Consider the following 16,492-nt stretch of genomic DNA (forward strand, 5'->3'; position numbering starts at 1 on the left):
CATAACCTCTAGCTAGAAGATAGATGGAGCTTGTCAGATAAGTTCAGTGAATTCCCAAGGTAAAGTAAATAGTTTATATTTCCTACTCTAGTATTAGGAGGAATAAATAACAATCTGTATAGGAGTAGGCCAAAAACAACTAGCCTATCCCTTTCTCCAAATTTGTATTTGATTATGCTGAGGATAACTTGACAACCACATCAATTAATCCTGAGGCTGCATCATATTGGAAAAACATTTTTATAATAATTAAGACAGAGAATCATATGGACTTGAATGCTAATTTTGCCATACATCAGCTGTTTGGTCATGGGCAAGTTACCTGACCTCTTTGAACTTGAGTTTCTTCATATAAAATGAAAATAACAATAGATAGTTTGCAGGATTAGTTGGAGGATTAGCAGTAGTGTATGTAAAGCACCTGGCTTAGATGTTCGTCTGCCTGATATTAGGTAACTAGGCGGATAATTTTGCTGAAACTATGTCAGAATGACCACCATTTGTGTAGTTTCACTTCACTCTAAATGGTCTAACTGAAGATTTCCCTAATCTTCATTCTGCATATTCAACACAAGTTTGATCAAGAAAGCCCAAGGCCTCCATCTTTGTACACATGGAGTGTTGATTTCTCTTCCTGTGTACCCTGGTGAGGCAGAAGAATTTGTTCTAGAATATTTTTTTCACCTGGCTATGCTCCAACCTTGGAAAAAGTTGGGGTTAAGTCATAGATGGACAGGTGCCTTGAAACCTAGTTAGCTGACCAAATCTTGACACCAGAAGATCCAGTTACATATTTAGCTCAGCTGAAGGGATCTGCATTATGACATCCTTCCCTGTCTACCTCTCTTTTCTATTTTTTTGAGCAGAAATATACTGGAGAAATCCAATAAAAGTTGACAATTACATGTCTCACTTTGTCATACCAACCCTCTGTGTGAGGTAAATATTAATGCTTCCCCTTTTTTGAGTTCTTGGTTGTATAATTTCAATTATATGGGCCAGTTACTGATCTCTTACTTCTAAGTGCTATTTCCTTGAGGTAAGGAATGAAACCAAGTTTTGAGATTAGGATAGCATCCAATAAAAAGAAATCCTAAAAAAAGCAAACTGGAAGCTTCTTGGAGTCACCCCCAACTAGATTGTTAGGAAAACAAACAGCAGAGCAAGTGTTGTTAATCCTACTCCTGCTTTGTGCCTTTGGCCCTTTAGGGGATAAAGAAGTGAACCTAATGAGGCCAAAATTCTGTTTTCAACCCTACAAGTGATGCATTTAATTTGTCAGGATGTAAATCAGCAGGACTTCTCAGCATGATTGTGTAGTATAATCCTGTCCATAAAATATTCCTCTGTGTTCTGCCAAAGAAGTGGTGCCAAAGAAGTGGTGGACCCTCTGAAGGGCCAGTTCACTGACTTGGCAGCTGAGGCCCCATCATACTCAAAACTGGTAAGTCACACACCCAGACACAACCCCTAACATTCCCGGGGGAGGAAGCAAAGCGTAATTTAGATAATCCCCTTTGCAAAGTGTATTAGCTGATCCAAACCAGACCTGGCCGACAAATGGCATGTTGTTCTTACATTTCATAGATGCCTCAATGTAGAAATAGCTTCTTGTTGCATTTGGAGGATTAAGATTCATTTAAGGAATAGGTATGGATGATCAATAAACTATTTTAAATTACATAAACAGCTTCATGCTTGACCTTCACCTTCTATCCACTTAAATGGTATGGGGGGGGCACGTTTCTTTGTTGATCTAGAAAGAGCTTGGCAGAGTTCCTCCAATTCCATTTCCCATATGAAAATAAACAATAATAATAAACATAATAGGGAAAGTATGCTGTGTATCACAGATGGGTACTTCTGCCTTGTATAAAGAAAAACACTTTTCTTCTAAATGGTTCGTGGAAGAATATGCCTGGTTTAAGAAGAGATGTTGCACCAACACTCCATTATACACATGGACCCGTCAATAGGAAGACACAGATAACTACAGAGATATGGAAATGCCAGGAGATTCAGCACTTTGATAGAAAAATACCCCAAGGAACCACATGTGAGGTAATGTCATACTTGAGGCTCAAAAACTAAGGGGTGCAGAGTAGGAATAAAAGATGCATCTAAGTTTGTTTCAGCATGAGCGCAGAAATGAATTTCAAGTTAAAATCTAAATCCCTGAATTCACTGTGAAATACCTATACTGCTAGGAAATGAAATTGTTATAATCTTGAGAAAAGTTATCATTATCAATAAATGGTGTGATTTGTATATATAAGAAAACCTGAATTTTCCTTAGAAATTAGAATTCAGTGAGGGAAAAACTCATCAGCAGAAGGCATGTATGTGCTTGGGATCAGGAGTCAGATTCCTCTGAGAGGTCTTGGCACACGGAGAAACCCTGCACACTTGAGCCGCAGTGCAGCTCTTCTGAGAGCTCAAACTTTGACTCAGCTTTACTGATGGAACAGAGAGAACATTTTTTAAGCAGTTGCTGTTGAAAAAAAATTATTCTATGGTGAGAATACCATAGAAGGAAATGATACCAGGTGCCATATGAAGAATCATAATGGAAAGACAAAAGAATCCGACATGATCTGGAATTAGGGTAGGCAGGGTATATTTAGAAGAAGAGGAGAGGAAGAAGAAAGAGGAGGAGGGAGAGTGGGGGAAGGAGAAGAAAGGGGGGAAGAAGAAAGAAAAGAAGAGAAAGAATGAATATGAGCAGGAAGGAGGGAAAGAGACAGAGACAAGAAGAGACGGAGAGAGCAGAGTACAAGTGACACTTAAGAAAAGCATTTGTTTTTGTAGTTAAGGGTGAGCACTTTCAGGCCTCCCAGCTAAAGTGTCAGACATACACCAAAAATAATACACATATCAGCAGCAGGAGAATTGAAGAGTGTAAATTCATGCTGATGACTTTTTTAATAGAGAAATCATATGTGGCCACACACTTACTGAGAGATGAATCAAAATGACCCTAGGTTACACCTATAAAATGAAATATCGTGTAGTTATTAAGAATTATACTAGAGGGATCTTTACTGATTAAAAAAGGTATCTATCTCCACAGAAAGCAGGCTGCAAAACAGTATGTATAGCATGACACAACTTTTTGAGAAAACATATTTATATTTTTTATACAGCAACATATGAAGCCCTCTCAATGTGATGGGATTATGGTTTTTAATTTTCTTGTATACCTGCTCACTTTTCTACAATAAATGTGTGTTATTTATAGAATTATAAAAACAACCTAAGAATACGTTAAAATTGTCATTATTTTACTTCTTCATTCCTAGACAAAGCTTTCACAATAGCATCTTGAAACGTGATTATAAATGGGGTTTGCTTTTAGCGACAAAGTTAAAGCATGGTAGGACCCCTAACTCAAGGGATAGTTGCCGTAAAGTATACCTGTTACATGTATGTGTCTGGTTACTGTGAAAATGCAGTGGGATAAATGGTACTTTTAAACAGGATTTTCAATTCCAGAACATTTCATCATGCAACCAGTTCAGAGTCAAGTCCTGTCAAGTTTATTTATAGTTATTTAGTTATACAGTTTACCCCATGACATAGTACAAAGATAAACAAATGTAGGACTTAGAAATACAAGTCACAAAACATGGATTGACCCCTTTCAGACTCTAAACCAAAAGTCAGGTTTATCTTCTTCATGTAAAAGTTTAATTATAATCATTGTCATTAAGGCCTACACTTAGCATAAAGTTGGGAAATCCTTCTAGGTTGAAGACAGTACTGAGAGATCATGCGCTACAGTGGAAAGAGAAAGACTAGGAATAAAGAAACCTGGATTACATTCCTAGTTGTGCCACCAGCAAGCTGTGTGACCTTGGATAGATCACTCACTTCCACTGAGTCTGTTCCCTCATCTGTACAGTAAAAGGAGAACTAGCAGTTCATCTTAGGTGCCTTTCTGGTTTGGAATATGGTGGAAACTCTGATTCCACCGAGACAGTGGTATTTAATTAGTTTGTAGCAACACAAAGATCTTTAAATCAATATAATGCATAAGAACTGAAACTTCTTCAAGCTGTCCGAATATCCAGAAGAAAATGCAGTTAATATACAATATATTTGTTCTACAGAGGTCAGTGCTTTGACTGAATTGCCCATCATGAATGCCAGTGACTTCAAAATCATGTAGTCTATATATCATCCTGGCTATCAGGATCTTTAAGTCCCTTTCACTTACCTGAGATGATTCATAGTTTATAAAACACATCTATAAAGCTAACCAAAGAAATTTACTATGTTCAGAGTTAATGGCTTTAAATGGAAGGGGGAAACAACATTTGAATCAGCTTTATAGGGAAATAATTTTCTGAAAAGAAAATTTGCTTCTCTCCCGTGAAAGATCTCTGAATTCAAACCTTGTAGCTCTGTACAAGGTTTAGGGCTGGTAGAGTGACAATTCAAGTTACAGAGTTTCAGAAGCTCTATCTTTTCCCTACTTTTTGGTTCTGCTGAAAATTGTCAATATTTTGTGTCACCAAATTTAGTCATAGAATCAATTAATTTTTGTGGATATGGTAAGATTTGAACAACTGAACATTAGATAAATTAGTGTTAAAAGTTATAAAAAGAAATATTTCAAGAGTGTAAGCAACAGTATTAATCTTATTGTTGACACACTTGCTGTAGTCACCTTAAGCTCTCATTCCTTTTTATATTAAAAATTAATTTGGCTCCGTATTTTTCTTTTTGCAAATTACATCTATCTTTTTTTAAGAGTTGGCAGAGTGGTGGAGGATATAAATAAGTACAAATGTACATATTTTTGGAATACAACAATCTTCACCTGTTTTTCTCATGAATCTTTAGGATTTCATTTGTCTGTTGAAGAAGTTGTTTCTCTAGCTTGTATGTTGATAATGAATTCTCCAGCAGTTGTATTTCAAGTCGAGAAGTTTGATTTAGTACCTTAAGATAAAAGATAAAAACATTTCAATCTTTACAAAGAGTCAAAACAATTATTTTGGGGTTTTTATTTAGCTGTGTTTTCTTTTTAAATAATATTTCTTCTAGAATAATTAAATGGTCTACATTCTACTAATTAATGCCTTACATGTCTCAAACATTATATTTGTTCAAGATTGAAGTTGCAGTTGAATGAGAAAACTGAGTTGTTAAATCCATTTTCATATTTCAATTTTCATTTCCTCAAACCCTAGGATGTTCCCCTGTGCTAACTGTCTTATATATATTATCTCTGATATTTACAAGTACAAGATAAATGTTAGTACAAGGTCTTAGATATTGTGTGTAACAAAGAATAACTACTAGGCATGTAAAACATGTCTGCCTTGATCCATCACCTCGCAAAAACTAATTAGAAATGTGCAAAAAACTCGTGATATAGTTTAGACAGATTCATGATCACAATTACTGAACACCTATCATGTTAGTCCATGTCAGCCCTTCCAGATGTCATCATATCACGGACATGGGTACACATTGAAAAGAGGAATTGTTATGATCAGTTTACAAATGAGGCAACTGAAGTTCAGAGAGAAGCCAGAAACCACACAGGAACCATGGGAAGAGTTGGGTTTCAAACCCAGATACTGTGACTCTAATTCTAATGCTTTACACAGAAAACCAAGAAGAGGGAGAAATAACCCATCCTGGGTCTTCATCTGAGGAGATGAAGTGACCAGGAACCCAAAATGCACTGAAGACAGACTGTTAGTTATCCTTTCAACTGCACTACGCTGGGTCCTCAAGAAACAGTAAATGTTCACCTCATCTTGAATCACAAAGACTCATGCTGCCAGTCAAGCTTTATTTGTTTGTTTGTTTTTTTGCAGTACGCGGGCCTCTCACTGCTGTGGCCTCTCCCGCTGCGGAGCACAGGCTCCGGACGCGCAGGCTCAGCGGCCATGGCTCACAGGCCCAGCCGCTCCGTGGCATGTGGGATCCTCCCGGACCGGGGCACGAACCCGCGTCCCCTGCATCGGCAGGCAGACCCTCAACCACTGCGCCACCAGGGAAGCCCTAGTCAAGCTTTAATATAACATGAGTCTGAGCCATGAACCCAAACTTATCCATCCTCCAAGCAAACATCACACACATTCCAGTCCTAGAAGATGCCTTCAAACTGTGCCACTGCCTTTGTCCTGTCCCCTTCTCCTTCTTCTTTAAGGGAGGTAAAAAGGGCAAGGAAGAAGGTAAAATTATAGTTTTAAAAGCTCCCTATGTCATTTGAGAATTTTTAAAACCACCATACCTTTTTTAGAACTATGTATTGAAAGGAACCTGGGAAACCTTCTGGAGGGTCAATATCAATCTAAAGGGTCCTCCTCTAAAAATGACACCAGTAGAACTTTCCTCCTTTGTAGCAGGTCTAAACCTGGAATTATATCAGATGCACACAGAAAAAGCCTTTTCAAAGTATACTGACACAATCAGGGCTGGGCTTGAGCTAATGGAGATTGTGGGGAAAGGGGATGTATTTGCAGGGGGAGCAGGACAGGGACTAGGGTGAGATGAGAGAGGCAACTGCCTGGGTTGTAAAATTTAAGGATGTGTCAAAAAACTCAATAATCAAGATAAGTAATATTTGAATGCAACATTTTGAAAGATCAAAATTAATGTAAAAAAATCCAAGTTGAACAGAATATCATTTTAAAATAAAGACAGGATATGCTACTACAAATATATGATCCAGTCTTGTATAACTTGCTCTCATTCCCCTTCAGCAGGACTAGCCCCAGTCCTGCTGAAGGGGTTGGGCCAGGGGGTTAGGGAAAAGAATACTGAGATGGGGCATTTAGCTTTAAGAAAGTTTTAAGCTACTATGATTCATTTATACAACTGTCATGAATATGGATCTGAAAACCAGTCTAAAAGTTACGACTACTAATTAAAACTCATATTTGTGGAGTGTTCTAGAGTTTTAAAAAAAGTATTTCCCATCCTGAATTGTTCCATTTGAGAAAACACAGAAGCAAGAGGACCTGAGATTTGAAGATAGAGTTAAAAGCAGCCCAGAGGAAAGAAATGGCAGAGAATGTAAAGATGAGGGATGCACAAGATATAACTTTCTTCCACTATTAAACATATTTTTGTCTGGGCAAGTTTTCTGTTTGTTTGTTCATTAACTAGAATGGCAATTTATAAAATAATAAAATAGGGGATGACACATCTACATTTTTTAGTGAGATTTAGAAGAGTGCTTGGCACAGAGAAGACCCTCAATGTGCTGTACATTGTCTCCCTGAATCAAGCATATCATATGCTGTTAAATGAAATCTGTTTTCTCCTTTATTCACTGTATTCTCTGATCATACTTCCTGATATTCTCAAATACCAAAACTTTTATTTTACAAAGGACAAAAATTGTTCTTTTCCATGTCTGAGAAGAACATGAGAGAACACTGAGAACAAAATGGAACCATCCAAAATTGAAAATGAAGTTGCCTATATCTAAGTCTGGAGACACTATAGCTCCTAACTTTTCTCTACTTTGTCCTACAAAGTCCACTTGCTACACAGCAACCAGAGTGACCTTTTTAAAAACACAAATCAGATGTCATTTCCTATATTAAATATGCTAGTGACTTCCCTTTACAATTAGAACAAATTCCAAAGTTCTTGGCCTAGCCCTACAAGGTCCTATGTGATCAGGACCCTGATTACTTCTCAGATCTCACTTCCTTTCAACTCTCCCCCTTGTTTATTATGCTCCAATAATATTGGCCTTCTTTCTGCTACCCCAACATGCCAAATTCATCTCCATCTCAGGGTCTTTGCAGTTTCCCCTGCCTGGAATGTCCACCCCTTCCCAGATGCATGGTTGATTTCTTTTCATCATTCATGTCTTACCTAAGGAGGCCCTTCCTGGCTATTCTCTGTAGAGGAGCTCCCCCATCATCCTCCATCAGGTGGCCTTGTTTTACTTTCTTTATGAAATCATCACTACTGGAAATCATCCTGTCAGTATGCTCATATGCTGCCTTTCTGCCCCGTGAGGATGTCAGCTGCACAGAGGCAGGACTACTCCATCTGGAGCCCTCCAAACCGCCAGAGCCCAGCATGGGGCCTGGAATCCTGGGGCACTCAGAGTTATTTGTTAGATGATACGCTAGGCAGTGGATAGTGAGTCGGTTTTCAAGTTGCGTCATGCTCAGAGGGTAACAAGAGAGGGTAGCAGGCCAGGTGAATATCAAGCTGGACTTCAATTGTAACAGCCCAAATCTAAAGCAGCATCTGAATGTGGGAGAAAGAGGGCGACAAATCTCAGAAGTCCAGGCTAAGTGTCAGGTCATCTCAGGCTGATTTTGAGCACAAAAGCCAACCCCTTCTCTTCTTTCCCCATCGCCTTAACCCAATAGATGCTTTATTTCAGCTCCCTCCCTTGAGGTAGTAAAATAGGCCTGAAGTTCAAAAGCAGGCAACTGATGAGAACTGTACAGGAAACTATGATAAATTGACCACCTTTCTTTCCGTGTGTCTATGGAAATTGCTGCTTAGCAATAATCTAAGTGTTCCATTAAAATGACAAAAGACATTTCCTTCTTTAGCCTGAACACATTCCAAAAGCATTTACCAGAAAGAAAGAAAAGAAAGAAAGAGATAGAGAGAGAAGGAGAAAAAGGGAAAGGAAAGGAGAAGGAAAGCAAAACAAAGGGGAAAGTGAAGAGTATATGACACAAGCCCCCAAGAAACAATTTCAAAGCTTAAATTTTTCAGAATATACCACAGAGTAAGGAAGATATAAGACTTGGAACTGCGGATTTATGGACTATAAAATTTCAGTTCTTTCTTTAAAAAATAAGCAAAATTTTAAAAATAAAAATTACTATTTTTTTTAAAGAAAGTGAGCTAGATAATTTTATCCAGCTTCCCTTTAATACTTGAGTGCATCTAATCTTCCTTGAAAGGAAAATCTCCCACAAAAGAAAATTTCTTTCACTGGCATATTAACTTTCCAATCAGCCTTGCTGTAGGTTTGTGTTTTCTTTTACTTTAACTGTCTTTCAAAAAAATATATATAACACAAGGTATGATGTCCTGGCGACCAGACTTTTACAGAAGAATGAAGGCTGGTACATGTACGTGGAATGAGAGTTAGATCACCATTTTACAAAATCAATGAAATAATTTATTTGGTCAGTGATGGGCAACGTGACAAAGTATCACCCTACAGTTTTCTTGTTAATTTCCAAGGGGAAAATGGACAATTGGAATGGAGAGCTATGGAGCCTTTTACCCTAACCAAGTTAAAATAGCGTCACTGAGAGGGTGGCAAGCTGGCATTTGTGCCTCCTGATGACATGGAATAGGACGTGACCAGTAATTCTACAAAGTACTCCCACCACCACGTTCAACTCAACCTAATTAAGCCTGTAGACTTAATTTCCAGTTTAAAAAAAAAGTACAGGGGATGGAGGAGTAAAAGAAATATTCAGACAATTTAAGAATATGGGACGGTATACAGAGCAAAACCTCAAGAAAAACAAGAAAGTCAAACAGAGAAAGACAAATATTGTATGTTATCACTTATATGTGGAATCTAAAATATAAAACAAACTAGTGAATATAACAAAAAAGAAACAGACTCACAGTTACAGAAAACAATTTAGTGGTTACCAGTGGGGAGAGGGAAGGTGAGGAGAGGCAAGATAGGGGTAGGGGATTAAGAGGTACAAACTACTATGTATAAACAAACCACAAGGATATATTGTACAGCACAGGGAATATAGTCAATATTTTATAATAACTATAAATGGAGTATAATCTTTAAAAATTGTGAATCACTATGTTGTACATCTGAAACATATAATACTGTAAATCAACTATACCTCAATTTTTAAAAATGTAAGATTACTCCAAATTAAAAGGGACTATTAAGTCTCGAAAAGTAAAATGTCTATAAAATTTTTGGCAGAAAAATTGAGGAAATTTGAATGTGAAAATTAGTTAACCTTGGAGAATTATTAATTTTAGTCATAATAATATATAGATAATACTATATATAATTATTTTAATTATATTGTATATTTTAATTTATATTATATATAAACATATAATGTATTTATAATATAATGATAACCTCACTGGGTTATGGAGTTTAGTAGAGATAGTCCTTGTATTACAGATGCAGAAATTTTGGGTAGAAGTAACTTGCCCAACAGAGCTAATTCACAGTACAGTCATAATGGAAGCCAGGTAATCTGTCTCTAGTCTGAGTTCTTTCCCATAGGCTCATGCAGCTGTACACAAGTAGCTTCCCTCTGGAAAAGAAAGGTATCTCCCCTCAGTCAATAACAACTGCTATCAAAATGATTTCTTTCAATCACCAGGAGATCTTCTGCTTGTTGCGGCTGATGGCACCTGACTTCTCTCCAGTACTCACCCCAACGCTACACTAGCATTACGAGGCAGGAAGATGGCCAAATTTCTCATGCTCCTCAGAGTACAGAGAAAATACATTCATCCAATGTTCTCAGTCAGTCAGAACATCTTTGCAGTAGGCTGCTTCTGTTCAAAGTCCTATTCTGACCCATCCACTATTCGTGGGTATATATTACCATCAACACACAATCCTTAGGACATTGCCCTTGGCTTGGGAGCACTGGACTGAAATATACAGAAATTAAGAGACTAATATCAGTGAATTTAATCATTCAATAAGTATTTATTGAGAGCCTACTGTGTACCAAGTACTGTTTTAAATCCTAAGGATAGAACAGTAAGCAAGACAGACAAAATCCTTGCTCTCTAGAAGTTTGTTTCTTGGTGCAGGGGTTAGCCAGCTTTTTCTGTAAAGGGCCATATAGTAAATATCTTAGTCTTGGCAGGCTCTGGTACAACTACTCAATTCTGCTGTTTTATTGAGAAAGCACCCATATACAACATATAAAACTTTATTAACAAAAAAAGATGGCATTTCGAACTTGACCTATGGATCATGGTTCACTGAGCTCTCTCCTAATGGGTTATCAAACACTTTTTCCAGACCTTTTGAGAAAACTGATTACCAGGGTATTTTCCTTGGATGACCTTTAGCAAATTTATTTTACTGCTGTTTCAATTAGGCCAAAGTTAAATATTTATTCAACTATCCTCTCATCAAGTTAAAGAGATAGTGGCTCAACTTTGAGAGGTGCCCTTTCTGTCCTTTCAAACCTGTTTCCACCTAGAGATTCAATCTCATTTATTAAATTGTTCCTGGACTGCCTTAAATTTATAATTGTATGAGTCAAGTCCAAACAACAGGTGTGATAGTTTGTGACCTCTAAGAAGCAGATGATGAATTAGACTTGCAGGAAATTTATTAGGGGACATGCCTGTGAGAGAAAATTGGGAAGAAGCCAGAGTTGGCTAGGGTCACCTTCTGACTGGGATGTAGATCGAACCACAGTGAAGAAGAGAGGGAAGGGAGTAAGGCTAACTGGAAGTTTTAGCCTGCAGGGAAGTTGTGCGAAAGTTTGGCAAGGCTGATGGAGAGCCCTTAGCCAAGTCATGTGTCAGTGGAGTCCTGCAGCTCCCAGGAATGGGTCTAAGTATCACTGCCACAATGTGTCATTGGCTGGAAGTGGCCCCTGAGAATTGTGGTCTCTGTACCAACACAGTGATGGATTTCAGAGCACAGCAGCTGGGACCATTGGTCTATTACACCCCCCCCCCCCCACAGTAGGAGACTGGAAAGATGCATTGTTATAACTGTGGGGAAAGGTTCCATAGCTAATTAACTTGATGGAAAGTCAAGAAAGAAATGGTTTAGAAAAGTTTTCTCACATTAACTCAATTAAGCTCACTGAAGATAAAGACTTTTACTTATTGTTGTATTCTATTTAGTACCTATTAAAATACCTTGCATCAAGGAGGTACTCAAAATATATCTTTAAAATTTTTATTAAATTCTATTTCTAACACTATGGCTCCATATAAATCATTGGAAGTTGAAGGAAACGTAAGCTCAGTGTCTATAGAACTTCCCTACAGTTACACAGCCAGCAAGCAGCAAGGACAACAATGGATGCTAGGATTACATGAAATGATGTGCAGACACATGGTAAAATGCCAGTAGCTAGTGGTACCTTCAGCAGCAGCTGCATCTTCATCATTTATAGAAAACATTCAGTTGCTACTATTAGGCCCACATTAATTTGCTTTATCTTATTTCCATTTTATCCTGTGCTTGGACCCAAGTTGTGTCTGCAGCCTTTGAGAGAGAAAGGAATCACAAGAGGGAGGCAGTACAGATAGAGAGCTGGTAAAGCATGTAGACTCATGCCAGACTGCCTGGGTTCAAATCTTCCCTCTAACATTTACTAGTATTTTCGCCTGGGGAAAGTTGCTTTACCTCTCTGAGTTTCAGTTTTCACATTTTTAAACAAGGGAAGATAATAGTACCTACACCCCATCAAGTTTTTAAAAAATTATTAAAAAGCTAATAAATGTAAAATTGCTTAAAAAAGAGTCAAGCTCAGATTATTAGAGGTAAATTTTAATGTCATTTTTTGTCTACTAGTGTACCTCTAATCAAAACTGGCCTGAGGAAGAAGTCAGAAATAGATTCACACTACAGGAAGGGACATGAATAATGTCTGAAACTAAGCCCTTCATACTGCACACTTGGAAAGAGGAACTGGAAGGAGAGGAGATATTGGTATGAACTGATAAGAGAGTAAGAAAAACACTGCAAGCTGAACTAAGGAGGAAGGAACAGGCCCAGTGCTGGTTCCTGATCTCACCACCATGACCAGCAGGGTTACTTAGATATACTCATTCTCTGTCTCTTTTCTGATCATGATGCCTATTGGGCACAAGAATATTTTCAAGTGCCACTGCAATAAAACTAAGGCTCTACCACCTTTTGTTAAATTCAAGTCAAGAAGGTCAGCAGAGGACTAGAAAGCAATAAGTTACTTATCTTTATAACATCATGTGAAAGCTAGGGCACTAAAATATACTGCAAAACCATTGGCATGAATTCCTAAAATAACTGAGGACCTGAAATCAGTTTAGGAAAAGCAGCACTTACCAACGAGAAACAAAGTAGAATGAATATGGGAGGAAAAATGTGGGAGCATGCCTGGATAGCCCTAAAGGATCTATTGGTTTATAAATGCTTATTATTAAAGACTAGAGCATTTTGAGATTAAGGAATAATCCAGGATTCACTTTGTGAACTTGGCCTTGCATCAGAACTTGAGTGCACTTGAATGATTAGGTCTAAGTAGATGATGTACTGTTGCAAAGGTTCAAATAAGCACCTCATGGATATACATTCACATGAAAAAGGGTGGGAGCATCACAGCTACGAATAGCAGAGATGATTAGAAGATATTAAAATGAAGATGAAAAGAACACCCAGGATTCACTCTTAAGGTAGGACCTAGTCTGTCCGAGCCACTGTCAGACAATCTATCTCCACTTCCTCTCATTGCAAGTTCTGATGGATTTGTGATTTTTGAGATGTTTTCCAGGTTTCAGCTATATTAAAATTCTTCTTGGAGCATCTAATAAATTTTCATTAGCCTTTAATGACTATTCAACTTTAGCTGCTCTATATAGGGAATAGGTTTATTTTCTATGAATTTTCTGTGCTATTGTCCATAAAGTACACATCTCTTAGCCTTAAGGATGCAGAACAAGTTGTTATCTCTTAAAATTTTACATAGCATGCATCTTAACAGTTTGGAGGTTGGTATGCTGACAATGGGATTTTTTTCCCCCGACAACTTCAATTCCCAATTGGAAAGAGAATAAAAACAACTCAATTTTGGGGATGGAAAAATATGAAACAAAATGCTGCCATGTATGTCATAAAACTTATAAAAGAAATGTATAAAAATTTCAAATGTTCAACCAAGTAGGGTAATATTAATTGTGTATTTCAGTCTTTGAATATATAGAATGCTTTGTAGGAGATGGTGAGCATTCAGTTCTAGTAAAAATAAGAGAGGACACACATTATTCATACCACAAGAAGCTTCACACCACTGAGCAAGCTTGGTTCATAGATCAACAAGCTTGCTCAGTGTGATGATAATAGATTACATAGTCTCATAATTTTTAGTTATAATACGTACTTTTCCCTTCCTCATCCCCCATAATTATTTGATGATTGTGTGCAACAAAAATTATTTTCCAAAGCCTATGTGATTTATTGTTCCAATGTGATCCACATTTAAGCTCGTATTCGATTAGATAATTATTAGTATTACTAATCAAGGAGGACAGAGAAAGAAATGAGTATGAATCATTTTGAGTACCAAATTCAATTCACTAGCTGTATCAATGTGAGAAAATCATTCAAACTTTCTGTTCTAAACAGTCTTCACAAACATCATTTGTCCATTGGAAAGTGGTTTGCATAATATAAAATGCTCTATCCATGTAAATTATTATTGCTATGCCTCTTTAAATATCAACATTTGATCTATGTGATGCCACTAACACAAATGACACAAAATAGAAATAAGGGTGCATATTATTTTTGAATTTATACTGTTAAAAGAGTTAAACATTAAAGGCCATTAGAGATGGCTTTAATGTCTTGGTAACCTACATAAGCAAAGCAAAATCTAAGCCAGACTCAATGCACTTGAATCTAAGAAAGTAAAATTTAAGAACAACCAATCACAAACAGCCAACTAGGCGTTCCCAAATAAGGCAACTGCTTAAGCTACAGCCAATCAAATAATTTCCTTGCTTTGCTTCTGCATCTTCTCTATTAAAACTTTTCCCTTAGCTCCTGCAGTAGAGCTAAATACTTTCAGTTAGGTGCTGCCCAATTTGAATCAATGTTCACTCAAACTCTTGAAAATTTTAATGTGCCTCAGTTTATCTTTTAACAGTATACTTCACCTTTGATTCCAGAAATCAACTATTACATTGAGACAGAATCATCCTCTGGATTTGAGAATGGTAACAGGAATAACCATTTCCACGGTTAAAAGGGGACCAAGAGATCATCTTCCAGTCATCAAAAATAATATTTTCATTAAACTGTAATGGTAGGCTTGTGACAGTGATAGTTAAAAGGAATTTTACTGATTTGTACATAAAAATATCATTGTCCAGAGTAGGGTATTATATATATATATATACACGAAGCATTTTAATTGACTTCTCATTATAAAATCATGCTGAATAAAAATAAAATCTGCACATTCCAGATCAGTTTATTTGGGGTTTTCCTTCCTATCCACTGACTGCACAAAACCTCTGCAGGTGCCATTACTGTTAGAGTACTACTGGAGATAAAACAGGACAGGTCAAAAATGTACATCAAAGGCACCAATTTGACACAAATGGTTATTCTGTTTGACATATATCATATCACAGTTGGTAGCTGAAGTGTTTATTTGAAATTTAAATGCTGATTAAGTCCTTTGCCTGTTTTTGGAAGCACATACAAACAGTCCTAGTCCTGTTTTTGCAAGCACATACAAAGCTAAATATACCAACTCTCATGAAATCAAAAGAAACATGCATAGCATGTCAGGCAGTCATTGTTGTTATTACCAATAAACAAAAATGTGTATGTTTCCCCAATCCCAGTGCTGAAATGTGCTCTGTGTTTATGGAGTAACTTAAAGGAAAAAAAATCATCTGGGTTAAGAGTTTGACGACTCTGGCTCAGGGGTGTACCTGGGTCTCAACATCTGTCAGCTTTCTGGTCTGCTCTGCGGTCTGAGAGAGGAGGCTGGTCCCTATCTCGAGCATGGTGGCTGTGTGGTTCTGAACTGCATTCTGCTGTATCTGAGCCATCTCCGACTTCATATTTTCCACAATGTAATTCTCAATCTGCAAGAGATAAAGGACAAAACATACTACATTATAAGCAAAGTCTTTCAGTTGAAGCATGTAATATTTACAATGATAAAACAAGACACAGCTGGCAAATCAGCCATCTGGCAGGAATCCTCAGCATCTCTGGGAGCTGGGGAAATGGGAGCAGAGCACACAGGAACACAGTTGCTAACAAACCTTTAATATACTGATGCACATATATAATCAACACAATCACAATGAAAATTCACACTTGGATAGTGCTTTCTCATTTAACCCTTACAGCAAAGATAGAGAGTTAAGCACAGATGACCTCACTGTTCTTTTTATTTTATAGCTGAGGAAACAGAATTAGAGAAGGTCAACAATGAGCCTAAGGTCACCAGCAAAAATTCAGCAGAGTTAGCACAACAATTTAAATCTAAATCTTGGTTCTCTGGTCTTTTCATTATACCATATTGAACACTTATCTCTGAGAAATATTCAGCCTCCTCTGTAATGAAAAATAAAAGACCATGCTGGGTTAGGGAAATGGGACAAGGAGTGGGAGGGGGGCAGATACCCAAAACACAAGCCTTTAAGGGAATCTTAACGTATAGGCAACAGCATATGAAATGAGCTGCAGAGCCTCAGAGCTAGCTAAAACTATGATCAGTGCTCCTTTGCAAGCTCAAAAAAAGGCACTGAAAATATGGTCCATAAAGCAGCATTTGCCCTTCTT

At 37.4% G+C, this 16,492-nt stretch overlaps 1 protein-coding gene across 3 annotated transcripts in view; it reads right to left on the bottom strand.

Moving 5' to 3' along the window:
- ANGPT1 (angiopoietin 1) overlaps positions 1 to 16,492 on the bottom strand; it is a 251,847-nt gene that overhangs the window by 82,589 nt on the left and 152,766 nt on the right. For all 3 annotated transcript variants that reach the window (XM_019942259.3, XM_019942258.2, XM_073794665.1), the window contains exons 2-3: positions 15,631 to 15,786; positions 4,823 to 4,944 (exon numbers count right to left, since the gene is read on the bottom strand). In XM_019942259.3, the coding sequence (XP_019797818.1) occupies positions 4,823 to 4,944; positions 15,631 to 15,786 (278 nt within the window). The remainder of the gene's footprint in view (positions 1 to 4,822; positions 4,945 to 15,630; positions 15,787 to 16,492) is intronic.

This window comes from Tursiops truncatus, chromosome 17 (assembly GCF_011762595.2).
Source record: "Tursiops truncatus isolate mTurTru1 chromosome 17, mTurTru1.mat.Y, whole genome shotgun sequence".
In the NCBI taxonomy this organism is placed as follows: Eukaryota; Metazoa; Chordata; class Mammalia; order Artiodactyla; family Delphinidae; genus Tursiops; species Tursiops truncatus.